Below are 17,266 nucleotides of genomic sequence, written 5' to 3' on the forward strand. Positions count from 1 at the left end.
AGCCAGCCCCTAGTGGATCCTCGATGAACTGCAGTTTTTAGCACTTCCACATTGGACTCATATTTTTAGAGTGGAGGTTGACGCTCTGGGCATCATTAAGAGGGGGGGGCACAAAAAAGGATATTAAGCAAAAGTTGCAATATTACGTGAGTAAAGTTGTAAGTGATAAAAGGTAAAATAGGAGAAAGTAGTTGTAAATTTACAAGATTAAAGTTGTAAATAAACAAGTTTAGCCCTGTGATTGGTTGGTGACCTGTCCAGGGTGTACCCTGCCTCCCACCCAATGTCAGCTGGGATAGGCTCCAGCCCCTCTGTGACCCCAATATTGATGGATGGATTAGGAAGTTTAAGTCGTAAATTTACGAGAATAATAAAGTTGTATTGTTTTGAGAAAGAATCCAGATTACAGGATATGGTTGATCTATAGGGGCATATCAGAAAAACAGCCTGCCTCTGCACTAAAATGAGGAACATGGATCACCTCCTGAAGTCATGCTCAATAAGCTGAGGACAAACAGCAATTGCAGAAATATGTATAGGCTGTTTAGTAGCCTGCCTTTTTTTGGGACACACTCAGGTTCTAGCACAATCTATTAATTTAGCCTATTCTTCTACTACACTGATACATCTAACAATGTGGTGCTGATGTGCTGAAAGACTGAGTATTATATGAAAGTTTATATGAAACTACATCAAAGTAAAACTTTGCAAGATGCTTCACGTTCCTCATTTTAGATCAGGCGCCCGGCTGATTGTCTGACCTCCCCCTTCAAAGTAAAATAAAGGCAATACATGGACTAAAAGTACAACTTTTATCCCCTAACTTTAGGACTTTAGACTCATCAGGGTTCCCATGCGTCCTGGAAAAACTGGAAAACCTGGAAAACAGTTGACCAGTTTTCCAGTACTGGAAAGCACCTGGAAAATGGGAGAAAAAGTAAAATGTCCTGGAAAATCACAGATTGTCCTGGAAAGTTATTCCAACATGACTGTGTGCGATCTAACAAGGTTAAAAAAACACATCCCTATTCAACATTTGTGGCCATTTTTGTCATTCAGTTCTATTTAGGTCAATTTATGCACTGATCCTCTGATTATTATTATTATTATTTATTTCAGTAAGGCAGCTTCCAGAGTCCTTTGCAGGCTTTTTTGTTTTTTACTTAGCTAATTTTGTATTTTTTGAGAAAAGAGAAAGCTTTGATGAGAATTGCCCACCATTGTTGCTTGGTTGCACTAATAAAGTGAAGTGCTGTCCATCTGTGGTTGCATTGTTCTATAATCAATTTGCCATAATTTTTAAGCATGTAAGAGATGATTTCATGGATAGCCATAGAGTGCATGTCTTCAATGTAGACTTTCACTGAGAGGAACATATTAGACTATTTAGGAACTAAATTTAGACGGTCATACTAGCTTGATCATCATTGGAAATGTCCTTGAAATGTCCTGGAAAATGATCTCTGGAAAAGAGTGGGAACCCTGACTCATAAATGTCCAACTTAGTTCCCAAATTTCTTTCAGGAGGCCCTTATACGCCATTGTACTATTTAACTGTATATTTTGATTTAAAACAAGGAACTGTGGAAGGACTTGTTCAGGATAACAGTTGGCATTTATCTGAACCAATAGTGTTTCAGTTGAGAATATTCAAATAAAGTGTTCACATATTACTGATAACTAGCTTGTTGAGCCGGTTTGCCATAAGGGAGGGACTTCAGGTTTTCATTGTCACACATTAAGTGCGCCCTCACAGGCTCAGAATGAGTCTTCTCCATATTTGAATATTCTGAGGGACTAATAAAGATCCTTAAAAAGCTTTCAAGACCACAGAGACAGCTATTTTTGTAGTTTTTGTTGGGTTAGATAGAAGTGAAGTATGTGACATAAAGATTTCAACATGTTTGGATTACATGAGACCATAAATGATAAACCTCTTTTCCCATTCTGTAAAAATCAAGATAGCATGCTGGAAAACAGTTGTATAATCCCCTCTACCTGGCTCCTTGTAACTTTTGCATGGAAGCTTCTTCTTCATGAATAAATTATTCTGTAGCCTCTTTTTGAAAAATCTTTTAAAAATGTATAAGCAGTGAAAAATAGAACCAGAAACTTTCGCCTGTTGGTTTAACTTGACAGGAGTGGAGCAGTGATTGGATGACTCTACTCCCTGTCTGTTGGCTGGGGGAGAGAGAGAGAGAGAGACAGAGAGAGAGAGAGAGAGAGAGAGGGAGAGAGGGAGAGAGGGAGAGAGGGAGAGAGAGGCCTGGGATAGCTGAGGATAGCACGGTTCCTGTGATCCACAGGATTACAAGAGTGGGACTGAACTCTGACGAGCACGCTGGTTGTTATGATGTCATTCTGCACTCATCAGAGCCTGCCAGCGACATAAGATGCTCTTAATCATTCATGGCCCTGTCGCCACTTGTCTCAGTTTGAGCCGGAGTCATGTGGCACTTTGAGTGCTCGGTTACATAAAGGCAGCGTCACCGGCTGGCACCATGACTGACGAGATGGTTCTCATCTCCAGCAAACAAGATCGTATTCAGACATGTTTGGTGCTCTCACAGCTATATGTGTCCGTTTTGTCACATCAATCCGGAGCTATGTCCTTTGAGTTCGACCAGTTTGTCTGTTTTGCTCAATGAGCCTGTGAACAGATTGCTGAGATGGAAATGTGCCCTCAGCTGAATTTAGAGTAGTACGGGTCATACAGGCCAGACTGACTTCAGCACAGCATGTGAGCAAACAAGCAGCCCTGACTACATGTTGTTTTCAGTCTGTCTAGACAATGATGTGCAAGAGCTTTCTTACTTTTATCTATTTATTTATGAGTAGTTCTGACGTGTTTCTACATCCATTCACAGATCAAACAGAGTCAGGCGAAAGCATATGAACCAGGGCATCTTCTTTTATCTATTCCCCCAAAATAAACTAATATGGAGAAACGAATCACAGAGAAACATGAAGGTAAAACAGCAAAATAGTCCACTCTTTCTATAGAAGTCAATAGTATTATAAGGTGCTTTTTTTCTAATCACCTAGCTGTTAAAGACTTGATTCTGATTGGTCAAACCCCCCCCAATCAAATCCACATGCACATTCATAAAGTTAATTGGTTTTAACTCTGCCTGTTAACCATGTGGCAAAGACATTTGTTTATGATAGCTTTGGTAGACCCATGGAGTATTTTTTTAATCTAGCACCAACACCAGGGACAATCAAATCCCACAAATCATATCAAATCAATCTGCTGAAAGTCCTTTCATTGCACATTCATAAAGTTCATTGTTTGAACTCTGCCTGTTAACCATGTGGCAAAAACCATAGTTTACGATAGCTCAGGTAGACAACATCAAGTATGTTTTTTAATCTAGCAACAACACCAGGGACAATCAAATCCCACTCATCATATTGAATAAATCTGCTGAAAGGACTCCTGCACATTCAGAAAGTTGATGATTTTAACTCTGCCTGTTAACCATGTGGCAAAAACATTCATTTCTGATAGCATTTGTAGACAACATGGAGGATATTTTTAATCTAGCAACATGCCAGGGATAATCAAATCCCACACATCATATCAAATCAACATGCAGATTCATACAGTTCATAAAGTTCATGGTTTTAACTCTGCCTGTTAACCATGTGGCAAAAACCATAGTTTACGATAGCATTGGTAGTCAACATGGAGGATATTTTAATCCAGCAACAACACCAGTGACCATCAAATCCCACACATCATATTGAATAAACCTGCTGAAAGGACTCCTGCACATTCATAAAGTCCATGATTCTAACCCTGCCTGTTAACCATGTGGCAAAAACATTAGTTTCTGAGAGCTGTAGAAAACATGGAAGACATTTTTGATATCACTCAACTTATTTTGAGAGCACGCAACTTTAGATTGGTGGTTATTAGCTGACATATTACAAGGGTGCAAAAACTGGTAAGGAGCTGAAAGAAAAAGACTTCGAGCAAATTGAAGAGAACAAACACAAATGCAACACGGCATGAGCTTCGGTAGTGTCATATGACTGGTTTGATGAAAGTAAATTTTAAAGAAATGTTACAGAGATGAAGACCAAATAGCTAATGTTGTTGTCTGCATTTGTTAAGAAAGCCAGCAGGAAAAGAAAGAGACTTTACAAAGAATGAAAGTGCCATTGAAGCGCTGCAAGTCGATTTTGCTGCATAGATACATCACTTTAAGATCAGTTTTAGATCAATACTTAAGAGTCAACTTGTTTGCATCTTTTGTCGGCAGCTGGGTAATAAGTGGAATAATGTACAGTGAGTGGATGGTTATACGAAATAGAAGCCCTTTAGGGTGGATAAAACCACTCTGCGTTCTCGTCAGGGTCTTGTCCAGCCTGAAGGGGATTCTATTTCACATAACCACTCTTTCACTCTACATTATCCCTTCAGAAGATATTACAATTGTTATACCCTGCAGGGTGATTCATTTAGTGGGAGAATAAAGTTGTCACAGGTATCTTAATACTCTGTGAAAACATGGGTAGTTTCCCAAGACGGACAAAAATATGCATTCATACTTTCTCTCACTGTGAAAGAACATCAAACACGGCTACAGTTTTCATGCAGAATATTTGGACACTTCTTTTCAAATAGTCTCTGGAATGCTGTTTTTGAAACAGTAAACTTCACATGACATTCTTCAAGATGTATCTTTTTGAAAGTACCGAAAGGCTAGAAGTTGAATATGACAGGACTGCCTGCAGGCCGTACTTCATCTTTTGTCATGCCCACAATAATGGGGTCCTGGTGATCCTGAGGGGGGAGGAGGGGGGGGGGGGGGGGGGGGGGGTTGAAACTGCTCCTCATCAAACACCAAGGGGCCCCCAGAGGACATCAAATGGGCCATTTCCTAGAATGACTTTAAGGTGTGAAGTTTGCACCTTTTGATATTTGATCACCCACTGACATATCTTATTCTGAGGTTGAATGTCTCGGAGTGACGACGCACTTCAAACGGCTTCCCCCTGCAGCTGTAAGCATTGTGCCGTTTGTCTTATTGCCCCTGCATGTGGCCACCAGGAAGGGTTAATCCATCTGAATGAGCCGATCTCTCCATGTAGGGGGATCAAATCTTTCTCTGCTGTCTCCGGCCGGCTTAGAGACAGGAAGCTCGCCTGGTAGCCAGTGCTCTGCTTTCTGATGTTGCCATAGAGAAATACAAAGCTATGTGCAGCGAGGGGGGAACATATCAGTCGATGAGCTGTCTTGAGTGGTCACTTGCACATTCAGCCGCTTTTCTTCCTGCAGATACTAATTGGCCTCTGCACAAGGCATGGAGTAGTAAAGCGTTCGGCTAATGCTAGATCATTCTGCATTTATCTCACCACTAAGTCAGCTCAAGGAGACTTTGTTGGCATTTGTTTGCTCTGTGTTATAATCTTATAAATTGGCATCCTGTTGCTTTTTAAATGAATTTTGCAGCAGTAAACCCTCCCCAGTTCCTTTTATGTGAGAGTGTAAACTTGAACTGGGGTTTTCTTTAACAATAGAACTCGAAAATCAGCTCCTTTACAGCGTTTGCTCTTTGTTCTGCTTTCTTTTTTTGTGGTAGGGAAAGAGCATCTCCCTCATCAGCACTGCCAGAACCATTGAAAACAATCTTGAATTGAGCTGTTGAATATAGAAGATAAACACTTTGAACTGGATAGAGTTCAGTCCCCTTTGGCAATGATCTCTCTTTTGGGAAAGGGGAACAAAACACAGCCCCGGAGTCTATCATCTATCAACCCCCTCCTTTGTTCGCTCTAGTGCTACAGTTGCCTTTCCAATTGAATGGGTTCTTGTTAGAGATGCAAATGTTTTCATGGATGACGTTGCTTTGGAATATTGTTGAGGGAAGCCCCCATTCATTCGCGGGCAGGGGATACGCATACAGCTCTAGAGCGTGGGCTCCAGCTCTGGTTTGAAAGCACTGAGGATGACGGGCATTGCTGTCTGGCTAAAACAACTGAGGCCCTTGTTGGTGTCAGAAACTCATGGATTCAGTGAAGTCTAGCTGGCACATAAGAGGGCGTTAAAACCTCCCCTCCATTCGAGTCTGATTCAAGATTGTTTTTCAAGGCTTGGGTTGCTGGTGACTTGGGGACACTTGGGGTCTTAGTGTTGAAATGAGCCATACTATCAGCTTATTGAGTGGAAGATAATCAGTGGAAGTACCGGATCAAAGTGACCCACATTGAATCAACAGAACACTGCTTCCCTCACACAAAAGGGTTTAATCAATGACTTGGCAATCACCAAACTGAGAGTGGCCCATAGAGTGATTAGTAGAAAAACAAGGTAAGGTGCATTTCGACCACCGTGAACTAAAATGTTCTGTGCCCCTAATTGTCGTCTGCGTTTCGACCGCGGGACCGAAGCCCCGGATAGATTGTGCAAATCAGGCCAGTGACGTATGGAGGAAATAAAAAGTAAATGCACTACACCACCAGATCAGTAGAGGGCAGTAAGTCAAAGATGAATGCCATTCATCACAGATAAGAAGACGGATCGGCAGGTATCACAACAGTTAGCCTGTTAGCATGAAAGACACTCAGCTCGTACTGTTTTAGATGGTGCTGCTTTTCATCACAGATGGATTTACTGAATCAACACATGAGAGGAGATAAGCGCGAGTAGCAAAGACGTTTCAACACGGCTTTAAAATCCTTTTTAACTAAAAAAGCCACAGCAGAGATCGCCGGTGTTTTGGATTAAACAGCGACCCTGTTAACTGCCGACTTTCAGCTAGATGCATCCCTCATAAACGTCTTTAGACGATCATTAAATATCTAGTGAGGATATTGAATCTTAAAACTCCCTCTGTGTTTCAACAACTGTGTAAACACCACAACCACTGTTACACGTTCAGCTAAAGGTCTCAAGTTTACAGGGTCACTTTTAAAACCGTAACACCGGGAGAGACGCATTAATGGTGGGCTGAGAGAAGACTGCTGTTACAAGCTGCTAAATCAAGAGAATCACAGCTTCTTCTTTTGAAAAGTACACACACATACAAAAAAGATAGAACAAATGAAAGAAAGAGAAATCAAGTGAATCACAGATGTGTGTGATGTTATTGTGGACGGCGGGTGGAATAAGAACACTGCGGTTAATCTACCAATCAGACACGTTCAGCATTGCAGGCCCTGCCCCCCAAAAGCCCCAGGACCTTTGAAAAGTACTACCCCCCTAGCAGGGGCTTTTTAGGGGGGAGATTATCTACCCCTGAACTAAATTTAGACCCTGGGTCCACCGGTCGAAACGCACTAAGTTCAGGGGTAAAGTCCCTAGTTCCGGGGTAAAGTTCTGCCGGTCGAAAAACGCCTGTAGTGATACTCAAATGTCACCCTCAAGGCTACAAGACCCTGGGTAAAATAGAGAGAGACATGCAGAACCAGAAGTGGGAACACTTGATCTCTTGATGATAGGAGGGCAAGAACAGAATGTAGCACGTCTGGACTTTCTGAGCTGTTGCTGTAAGTCGATCCACGCCGAAGAAATGCCGTTCCACTTCATTCTTCTTCCTTTTTCTTTCCTCTCTTTATATTCCTGCCAGCTTGAACCGCTCTGGCTCCCAGTATCCTGTGTCTCGCTGGGTTATGTAACAGTCAGGGGCCTAAATGGGAACTAAAGCACAGCAGTGACAGCGGACACTGCAGCCACTTGAAAAAATAACTGAATGCGACAGCAGCCTATTAGAGTTGACAGCCAGAGCTTAAAAAATGTATTAGGAGAATTGCACAGGAACATTTGAATTGAAACTTACTTTACCGGGGTCAACTTCAGTGGGGGGGGGTATAAGCACTGGTTTGAAATGAGTTGAAGTTGCTGTGAACTGCGGATGAGAGAGCTTTTCTCCACCATTATGTAACACCCTCAGACTTCGGCATAGAAAAGCCTTTTCTAGTTAGAACCACTCAAGTGAGGCCTCATTTTCAAGCCTTGGCAATGAAACTTTCCATTCTCGATGCAGATCAAAACAGAAGGAACTTGGTGATTAATAGAGAAGCTTTTAAAGTGGTACTTTACATTTTCCTTTGACTGAGATGGTGGCTGGCATTAATTGCAACTTTCCACACTAAATGCCAAGGTGCAAAGCGACGCAAGTAATGATGTGGCTCTAATGATCTTTATTCTTCTTCTTCACAGGCTGATCCGACAGTAAGATGAAACCAGCCCTGGACGACCAGAATGTCTGCAGACAATAAACACCTGGACATTTACTTGCTTTGACAACATCTGGAACTGTTGCCCCAAACTTCCAAAAATAATTCCTCAAACTGCTACAAAACCAAGTCCATTTCTTCTTCTTCTTGTGGATTATAAATAAAAGACTGCCATCATGCCTATTCTCAAGCAGCTGGTTAACACTAACCAGTCGAAGCGGCGGTCACGGGCTGACCTGACCCCAGAGATGATCAGCGCTCCGTTGGGGGACTTCCGCCACACAATGCACGTCGGCCGAGGAGGTGACGCCTTCGGGGACACTTCGTTTCTCAGCACTCGATCAGGGGAGCCTCCGAGGGAGCCAGAACCAAAGCAAAGCTCCCCGGGCCCCAAACCGGGGCTGCTGTCCCGCACCTTCAGAAGCAGCAAGCGGTCTCAGTCAGTAAACCGAGGGGACAAGTACGAGTACAACTCGATGGCGTCTTCTGGTGGATCATCCGCCTATGTGAAAAATGCCATATCACTGCCTTACCTCAACAATGACGATATGAGCAGAGGACATCTAACAAAGAGCGTCTCCTCAAGCCCCATGAAGACGCTGATGGAGATTGATGCCAAGCCGGTGAATGGCGCAGCAGCAATGGCAACTTTAGACGCAGAGTTGGACGAGCGTAATTTCGGTGAACTCACCGACCTGCCGCCATCCATGCCAAAGGGCGGCGGGATGAAGCACGCTGAGTCCATGATGTCCTTCCACATCGACTTGGGGCCCTCCATGCTCGGGGACATCCTGAGTGTGATGGAGAAGAAAGGCTGGGAGGAGGATGACCTCGGCTACGAAGAAGGGAAGGGCAGCGATGGACGCGCCTCACCTTCCAATATTCCCCACATTGACGACGAGGATGCCGAGGAGAGGGCGCCCGCAAGACCACCTCGCAGTATGTACCAGCAGAAGACCATAGAGGACCCCTACACTCCAGAGCTACAAACCAGGAACAACCACCACAACCTGGACAGCTACTCCGTGTCCAGCTCGGGGTCGGCCACCGAGGAGAAACCGCAGTACCACCATGACGGCGACACGGACAGCGCGAAGTACAGCTCGCCACGCGGGGAGGAGGACAGAGATTTCACCTTTATGGATGACGACGAGGACGAGATCCGAGTGTAAACCAAACTGGTGTCACTTTTTACGAACGGTCTGGAAGGACAAATCCAGACTTTGGGAGGCTATCACGAGCTGGGAAAGGCAGGAGGGATGATTAGGAGGCAGGACCACTCCTTGTAGATTGGTATAATCATTGTACACTTTGTTCAACATCATAAATAAAACCAATTAGGCCTTACTCACTGTGCTGTAGCAAGAAGATGTGAGCGGACTGCAGAAGGCTTGCTCACAGAGCGGAACTCTTGAAGGTGCGGGGTTGTTAATGCAGATTTATGCAGCATCAAACTCTGAACTTACTACGACTGGGAATTTCCAGTTTTGAAACGATACTGGCGCCTGTTCTCCAAAGCCTTTTTTTCTTCCTCGGAGGTGCAGAACTGGAAAAAGTAACAACAACAAAAAAACAGCAAGCCATTGGTTATGAGCACCACACTCATGGTCTGGGGGGAGTAAAGCTTGACCACAAGGTCAGAGAAGCTGTGCCCCCCGGCTGTCGGTCACATTAATATCACATTTGTTGTGTGATGTGTGAGGTGAGGAGAAGGGAGGATCTGTGAGGGCTCAAACTTGATGAAGATGTGTGGATTACAGAATTTGTACAAGGGAGAGGGGGAAGGACATCATTTGCCAATGAAAGTGTTTGGCATAAACACTAAATAGATAAAGTAGTGATTACTTTTCCATGTCTTACTTTAAGTGGGGATTTTTTCTATTTCTTTTGGAGGCTGGTCTACTGTTGTCGAGGTTGTTTTTATCCGTTTGGTAGATCCTTCTGTTGTATTATTTAGTCTCCTCGTTGTTAGCAAGGTCAGACAGCTGTGGTATTTATTCATTTATGTTAATAAGGGATGGATCAGTCTTATCGTGCACTACAAAGTCTTAAAATTGATGATTTGGGTTTTTTTTTCTAATGTGTTTCTTGACTTAAAAGATGTTATTGGTACTACGGAGAGAGCCCGTTTCTTTCTACCATAGTCTGCTACATGGCACTTAAGTCTCCAGTAGACACAAATCACTTTGGCTGTTATATTTGAGGGAGGCCTGTATTAGGAACCAAGGACCTATGTGTGTAAAAATGTGAAATGTTCAAAAAGAGGCCTTTTGTATGTGGTTTGTGTCCTGTACTTTTAACAAAAACAGGACAGGAGTGGTGATTGTGGTGTGTTTTCTGGGTCACTCCACATCATTACTAAGTTTGGTAGCATGAGCAGGTCAGCAGAAAGGCATAAGCGAGAAAGGGACTTTTTGAGGAGATAAAATAAAAAAAAGCAAGCGGTTGAATCTAAATGAATAGTTCTGGTTGGTCCCTGAGGGCAGAGAGAGGATGTGAAAACATGTTCCAGGTGTTATTAGAGCGCAGAAACTTCACAGACGGGCATCGGGTATGTCTCAGGGCGGTGCTGTTGAGAGTGGCAGATATTTCCTTAAGCGGGCCCCCACAGGTGATAAGACTCATCTCCTCTACACAACCCAAAATCACACAGCAGAAACAGATGATTAAATCAACCAATCATCTGGACTTTCCCAGTCTACTCATTAAAAACGTGCTGGATTACTGGCGTCCGACCAGCTGGAAGTGCTCCAGGAACAGCAGGGTCAGGAACAGACAGGTGGGCTGTTTCTCTCTCTGGCTCTTTTTTTTTTTCTTCTTCATGTGTTTAGTTGTAATCTCACTCACTTGGCTCCTCCAGGTTACTTCAGTTAAGCCTATAAAGGGGCGTACTTTTCTTTCCTGTGCCCATGATTCATGTCTTTAGAAGCGTTCAAGAACTGGTTGCCACGTTTAAAAAAAAATGGGACGCTTATATTCCCCATAGTGGCGTTGATGCAGGTGTGTACATACAGAATCAGGATGCTGTGCCATTCTTTCTTGGGTTTATTGTATAGTTTTGGAAACCACATCCCCGTGACCCCGGTTGTAAGATGATGTGAGAATGAAAGCAAACTGGAGGAAATTGCCAAGTATGTTCTAACCATGTTATTGGAAAATGATAGCAGAATGTTTAATTGTGTTAATTTGTTTTGCTTATGTATAGACTTGCAGTATGGTTTGAGTCAGAACTCGGACACTTTTTTGATGTAAATGGGCCAAATTTGAAGATGTCTTTACTTTGATTAAAAAACTTGTGGATTGTTTGGGGAAGCTGCAATCTTTCACTTTCATCCCACACTCTGAAAATCGCAGAAACACTCCTTCTACGCCATTTTTAAAAAATCATGTAATGTAAATATGACTTGTGCCATTGATTATTACAGCAAACAATCTTTGTTCTGAGCAGTGTGAGTGTGATTACAGCGTGAGAATCGGAGGAATGTTAACACTAAAAAAGCAGTCGTGGTGAAATTGTATTTGCAAGTCCAACAATCGTGGGATTACGCTTGCTGCAATTTGGAAGAGGTAAATGTCAAATTATGGACTTCAAAGGTGACATATCATGCAAAATTGACTTTTTAATGGTTATCTACCTGAAATATGTGTCCCTAGCATGTCTACAACCCCCCTCCCCCCTGAAAATGAAAAAAATCCATTCTACCCGTTCTGATTTCTCCACCTTTCTGTAAATGTGTGCTGAAACGAGCCGTTTCAGTTTTCAGTGTTTTTCATACGTCACAACGCCATCCGGTCTGTAACAGAAGTCAGAGCTCAGAGCTTGTTCAGTCCTCAACCCCTCCTCCGTTTTTCATTACCTGCACACACGTGTGCTAACAAGGAGCTTAGGAGGGAGGCATGCTAGTTGTAGGATGTCTTAATAAACACAAAGGTCGGTTTTACTCCCCACGTCTGCAGATTTGAAGATCTAGTGGATGATTTTTATTTTTTATGGAAAAGTGCTAGCGCTAGTTAGCATAGCTACATAGCTACATGTTCGTCGCTGTGTACCAAGACGCACGTCGACATACTGACAAATAAAACAACAAGAAACACTAAATCTGTGACCAATCGTTCAGAAAGGTCCTGCTGCAGGCGCCTCTCCGTCAGGATCAGATTCTGGATCAACTTCAGAGGGTTGAAGTAACGCAGGTCTGTGAGCAGCCATGTCTATGCATGCAACATGTGAACATTAGATCAACATGCTGGAGAGCCGAGGCCACATCCACTTCCTGAGGGGGCGTGCTCAGAGAGCTCATTCACATTTAAAGGCACAGACACAGAAAACAGCCTGTTCTGAGCAGGGCTGAAAAAGAGGGGTTTACAGGCATGCCAAAATCTGATTTCAAAGTGTTTTTTTGAGCAATAAACTTCCAAGACATGTTTTGGGGACCTCTTAGACCAATATATTGTCATGAAAAAGAGCATAATATGTCACCTTTAAATAACACTGAAATACTTTCTTGTAATTGTCCAAACCTTCTGGCATGTGTTGTGTTGCTCTGTGGGAAACTCCTAAGCAGGCCCAGAATAAACCATATAAAGGAATTTGCAAATACTCTGTGCCTCAGGTCTGCTTAAATGTTTCCACGGCCCTGACAGCTGTGGTTTGGCGAGTGGTGAGAAAAGATAAGGACAGCGAAAAACAACCAGCTCAAAGTTCAGCTGTAGAAAGTTTTTTTTCTCCTATTCAGTGGCTGTAGTGTTATGCTAGGTATGTACTGTCTTCCTCTCCTTTTCCTTCCCCTGGTTTTACAGTATATTAATATATTTACCTTCATTTCTTTCCTTGTCTTTGAAATAACAGCTATATTTTTCAATAAAAGGCAAAGCTGGTAATCTTTAAACCGTGACTCAGCTGTTTTTGTTCCATCTCTGCAGGGAGAAAGTGCCTCATTTTGCAAGTTTATTCACATCCTGCTTCCAAAACAGGCAGAACTCTCGCTGAAACACGACCTTCACGCAGAAAACCCAAGAAATTTGACTGATGGAGAGAGTTTAGGCACAATCCACGCTTCCACAAACACACTCAGGCTGGATTATTCAGCATAAATAACCCTGAAATGAACGATAAAACTTTATGAACAGGTTTCACATTACGGGCGAGATGAGTCTTGTTAGCTAATTAGACCCCTCCAGCCTGACATTGATCCTAACAGGCTTTATGCTTTTATCAACCCAGCCGTAAAAAGGAGTAAAAACAGTCCTTGTGTTTCATGACGGGCAGATTTTACAGACGCCATATTTACTCCTTTTTATGATCCAATTCATTTTGTGTTGGTGAGGAGGGGAAGGGGGGGGAATGTAGCTTAAATGGTGCATTAATGATAAAATGAGAGAGCAGCACATTAGCTGTGCAGATGGAAAACATCACAGCTTTCTCTCTCTCTCTTACTTCAAATGCAGTTTCTACCGTTTATGGCCATCTGGATGAGGAACAACAGACAACATTATTTCAGTTATTCTCACATTTAAAGCTCCTGTGAGAGGTTTTTCAGCTGGTTATGAAATGGAATTAAATTAATACTGATGCTTCTTTTCGACCTTCAAAAGCAAACAAGACTATAAACAACCAGACAGATTACATCTGTAGCTTTATTTGTAGAGTAGTGCCTGAAACCACTGACGGAGGGTAGCTGTCATACGAGGTGATTAACTGCACACTGCCTTTGTGTACACGCTCAACTGCAAAGATTCACATCAAGTGTTGTGTTTGACTGTAACGGAAAGAACAACTGATGCATGGACGGGATGAATCACCACAAAAGAGATGTACCACTTTCGTCCACAGGGGGCGCCAAAATCAACACTAACTGAAAGTTCCTAACAGGAGCTTTAACCACTGACTGCTTTAAACATGGACGTAGTCTTAATGATGTCACCCGTTGGTTTCTGAAGTGTGGTAAGATGTCCAAATATGGAGGTTGCCATATTCGAAAGGCTAACTCAAGCTAGCTTTCGTCAAACTAGCCTCCTGGCTAACAGCTACAATGTGTCCACCTGTCAGTCAAGTCATTCACACCTTGTTGAGCCGCATTTTGTAATAACGGTGCATTTTGTAATAAACGTCCAAAATGTAAAAACTTTTTCATTTCATTTTGTAATAAAGCCGCATTTTGTAATAAACTGCCGCATTTTGTAATAAACTGCCCCAACACATTTTGTAATAATCTTCTCAAAATGTAATAACTTATTACATAATGCGGCAAAATTTATTACAAAATGCGTTGGGGCAGTTTATTACAAAATGCGGCAGTTTATTACAAAATGCGGCTTATAACAAAATGAAATGAGAAAGTTATTACATTTTGGACGTTTATTACAAAATGCACCATTATTACAAAATGCGGCTCAACACAACCTCCAATTATGCATAACTTGAAGACTTAATATCTTCAAAAAAGAAGATATGACGGTATATGAATAAGCATCTTTAAGTCTGCTTTAGACGGGCGTTGTAACATGGGTGTTAATGGGGTGTCCTTCACTTTTCAAACCAGCCCCAAGTGGACACTTGAGGAACTGCAGTTTTTTACACTACCACATTGGCTTCAATTTTCAGTACCTATGGCTGACAATGGCTTAAACATAAATGGTGTTGTAGTTGGGTTTGAACAAACAATGTGTCCATGGATAAACTTTGCCTGTTTTTGAAAAGGTTCATGATTTCCAATTTAAGATGAACTGTATCAAAGCTTGAATAATGATGATAATAAGCCAGAGTTTTATCTGCAACTTCAGATGTGTTTACCCAACACATCAACTTTGTAGAGCAACAGTTTGAACCGTTAAGAAGCAGTGATGTAATGTAGACTCATTTTCAAGTATTCGCTCAAGTGCTATATATTGATGAAGTGTTTTTGCAACAGTAGAGTATTTCCCTTAAATCAGCCTAGTAGTGAGTACTCCTGCCTATTTACATATGAAGTTGTGACCTTTAACACTAATGAACGACCTTTAAAGTAGGACGCATTGTCTCAGGTAAACAACTCAAAAGAAGACTACAGTTGAACCCATGTTGCTGCTGAATGCTTCTTCAGTGTGTGTCTGTTTCCTCGTAAAACCTCTGTGCTTCTCTGTTTTACTTTTTTAAGATTTCAGAAGGCCTGTGAAGCTCTTTTACCTTTGCTACAGGTAACAAAGGATTGAATAGTACTAAAAGAAGCAGCTCTAGTGCAGCTGCTCTCTCAGCTATATGAAAACTGGCTAAAGGTCTTGCAGATGCAAAGTAGTTTTAGTGAGAAGGAACGCTCTAAAACTACCCTTCATTTGGAAAACTGGTGCTCAGTCCAGTCCTTTACAGGTGGGTATTTATCGCCCCCTAGTGTCGCTTCTGTATATTGCATGTTTAATTCCTGGATGACTTACCTGCAGATCTTTCCTGAGAACAGATTAAGATGCTAAGAATGATTGAAAACATTTGTCTATCAGAATTTGTTGTAACTTTCTGTGTTTTGGTTTTAAATCAAGGGTTAATCTTTTGCAATAATTCATCATGTTTTTAATCCCCTCCTCTTAATCATGATGTGAATGCAACAGTTCTTGGTGTCCATATTGTCTCTTGTCATATTAACAGTGTTTCTGCTTTCTTTTGTTCCAAACATCTCCTCTTTTCTCACTACCTTTGGTCTGCTGTTTGTAAGAAATGATATTTGTCAAAGACACAAATCTCAAGCTGATCCCTCTGACATGTTTACAGACAGACTATTTACCATGAGCTTCAAATCCTCATTCTACCTAAAGGAAAACAGAAACAACAAAACAACAAAACATGACCTTCACAGAGCGCAGAGAAATGTAATAAACTGAAAATAAAACAGTCTATTTCTTTGTCTTTCTGTAACAAAAGAATTTCCCCCAACGGGGGACAAATAAAGTATATCTCTATCTCTATCTCTTTCTTTCTTTCTTTCATTCTGTCCTACTTTCTTTTTGTCTGTCTGTCTTTCTCTTTCTTTTTTCCTTGGTTTCTTTATTTCCTCTTTAATTATTTTTGTCTTTCTATCTATCTATCTTTCTTTACCTCCTTATTTTCTCTTCTTTCGCTCACTTTCTTTCTGTCCTATTTTTCTCTTTCTTTCTGTCCTCTCTTTCCTCTTTCCTTAATTCTTTCTTTCTTCATTTATCTGTCTTTCCTTCCTCCCTTCGTTCCCTCTGTTTCTCTCTTTCCTTCTGTTTCTCTTTCTTTCTTTCTTTTTTTGTCTGTCTTTCTTTCCTCCCTTCCTTCCCTTTGTTTGTCTCCTCTTCTGTCTTTCTTCCTTCTGTACTTCATTCTTTAATGTTCTGTCTTTATTTTCTTCTTTCATCTTCTGTCTTTCTATCTTTCCTTCCTTTCTTCTCTCTGTCTGTCTGCCTGTCTTTCTTTCCTTGTCTGTCTCCTTTTTTCATTCCTTCCCTCTGTCTGTCTCATCCCTTCATTCATGTAACACCTTCTTCTTTAAGCGTTGTTATTATTTCCACGTTCAGAGGCTGCTGTCATGTATCAGTATATCTGGATAGGCATCAGCAAACCCTAAGGACCCTTACTGGTACCTTATTCACACAAAACTCCTTAACAAATCAAAAGAATAGAAAGAAAAATGTCCACTTAAACACAGCAGCCTCCAAAGGTCCTCCTTTGCAAAGAACATCCTTGAGTCCCAACAGAAAACTCTCTCAGTTCTTTGTATTACTTCTCAGGGGAAAGTCTCCCATTTTTTCAGATTATTAATGGTAGAATCGAGCATGCACATTATTTTCCTGTCTTTGTGTTAAAGACAGAAGCCACCAAATGTCGCCTAATTGTCAGTTACACTAATGATACCCCCGCATGGCTTGTAATTACACAGTACAGCACAAAAAGCATCCAAAATGTATTAGCTCGGGTGGCTAAGAGGATTTCTGGATTGTGCTTTCAGTGTTGTCTCTCCTTTGTTTCAGTGTGTAGCAGACAAACAGCTGATCAGTGTGGTGACTCAGTGGAGCGACCACGTGGGACACGCTGTGTTCCTGCCATAGTGCTTAAAATTTCATGCTGAAAAATTCATGTCTGTGTTGCTTT

The 17,266-nt window shown here is 41.9% G+C and overlaps 1 protein-coding gene across 4 annotated transcripts in view; it reads left to right on the forward strand.

Moving 5' to 3' along the window:
* cdc42ep4b (CDC42 effector protein (Rho GTPase binding) 4b) overlaps nucleotides 1-13,073 on the forward strand; it is a 41,497-nt gene extending 28,424 nt beyond the window's left edge. The window contains exons 1-2 of one of the 4 annotated variants that reach the window (XM_034708817.1): nucleotides 6,236-6,319; nucleotides 8,171-11,528. In XM_034708817.1, coding sequence (XP_034564708.1) covers nucleotides 8,364-9,359 — 996 coding nt within the window. In that variant the 5' untranslated portion in view covers nucleotides 6,236-6,319; nucleotides 8,171-8,363 and the 3' untranslated portion in view covers nucleotides 9,360-11,528. Of the gene's footprint in view, nucleotides 1-6,235; nucleotides 6,320-7,388; nucleotides 7,498-7,919; nucleotides 8,015-8,170 lie in introns of those variants that run through there. The other 3 variants (XM_034708815.1, XM_034708816.1, XM_034708814.1) reach the window with 3 other exon arrangements.
* Nucleotides 13,074-17,266: the final 4,193 nt, after the last annotated feature.

Source organism: Notolabrus celidotus, chromosome 18 (assembly GCF_009762535.1).
Source record: "Notolabrus celidotus isolate fNotCel1 chromosome 18, fNotCel1.pri, whole genome shotgun sequence".
NCBI lineage: Eukaryota > Metazoa > Chordata > Actinopteri > Labriformes > Labridae > Notolabrus > Notolabrus celidotus.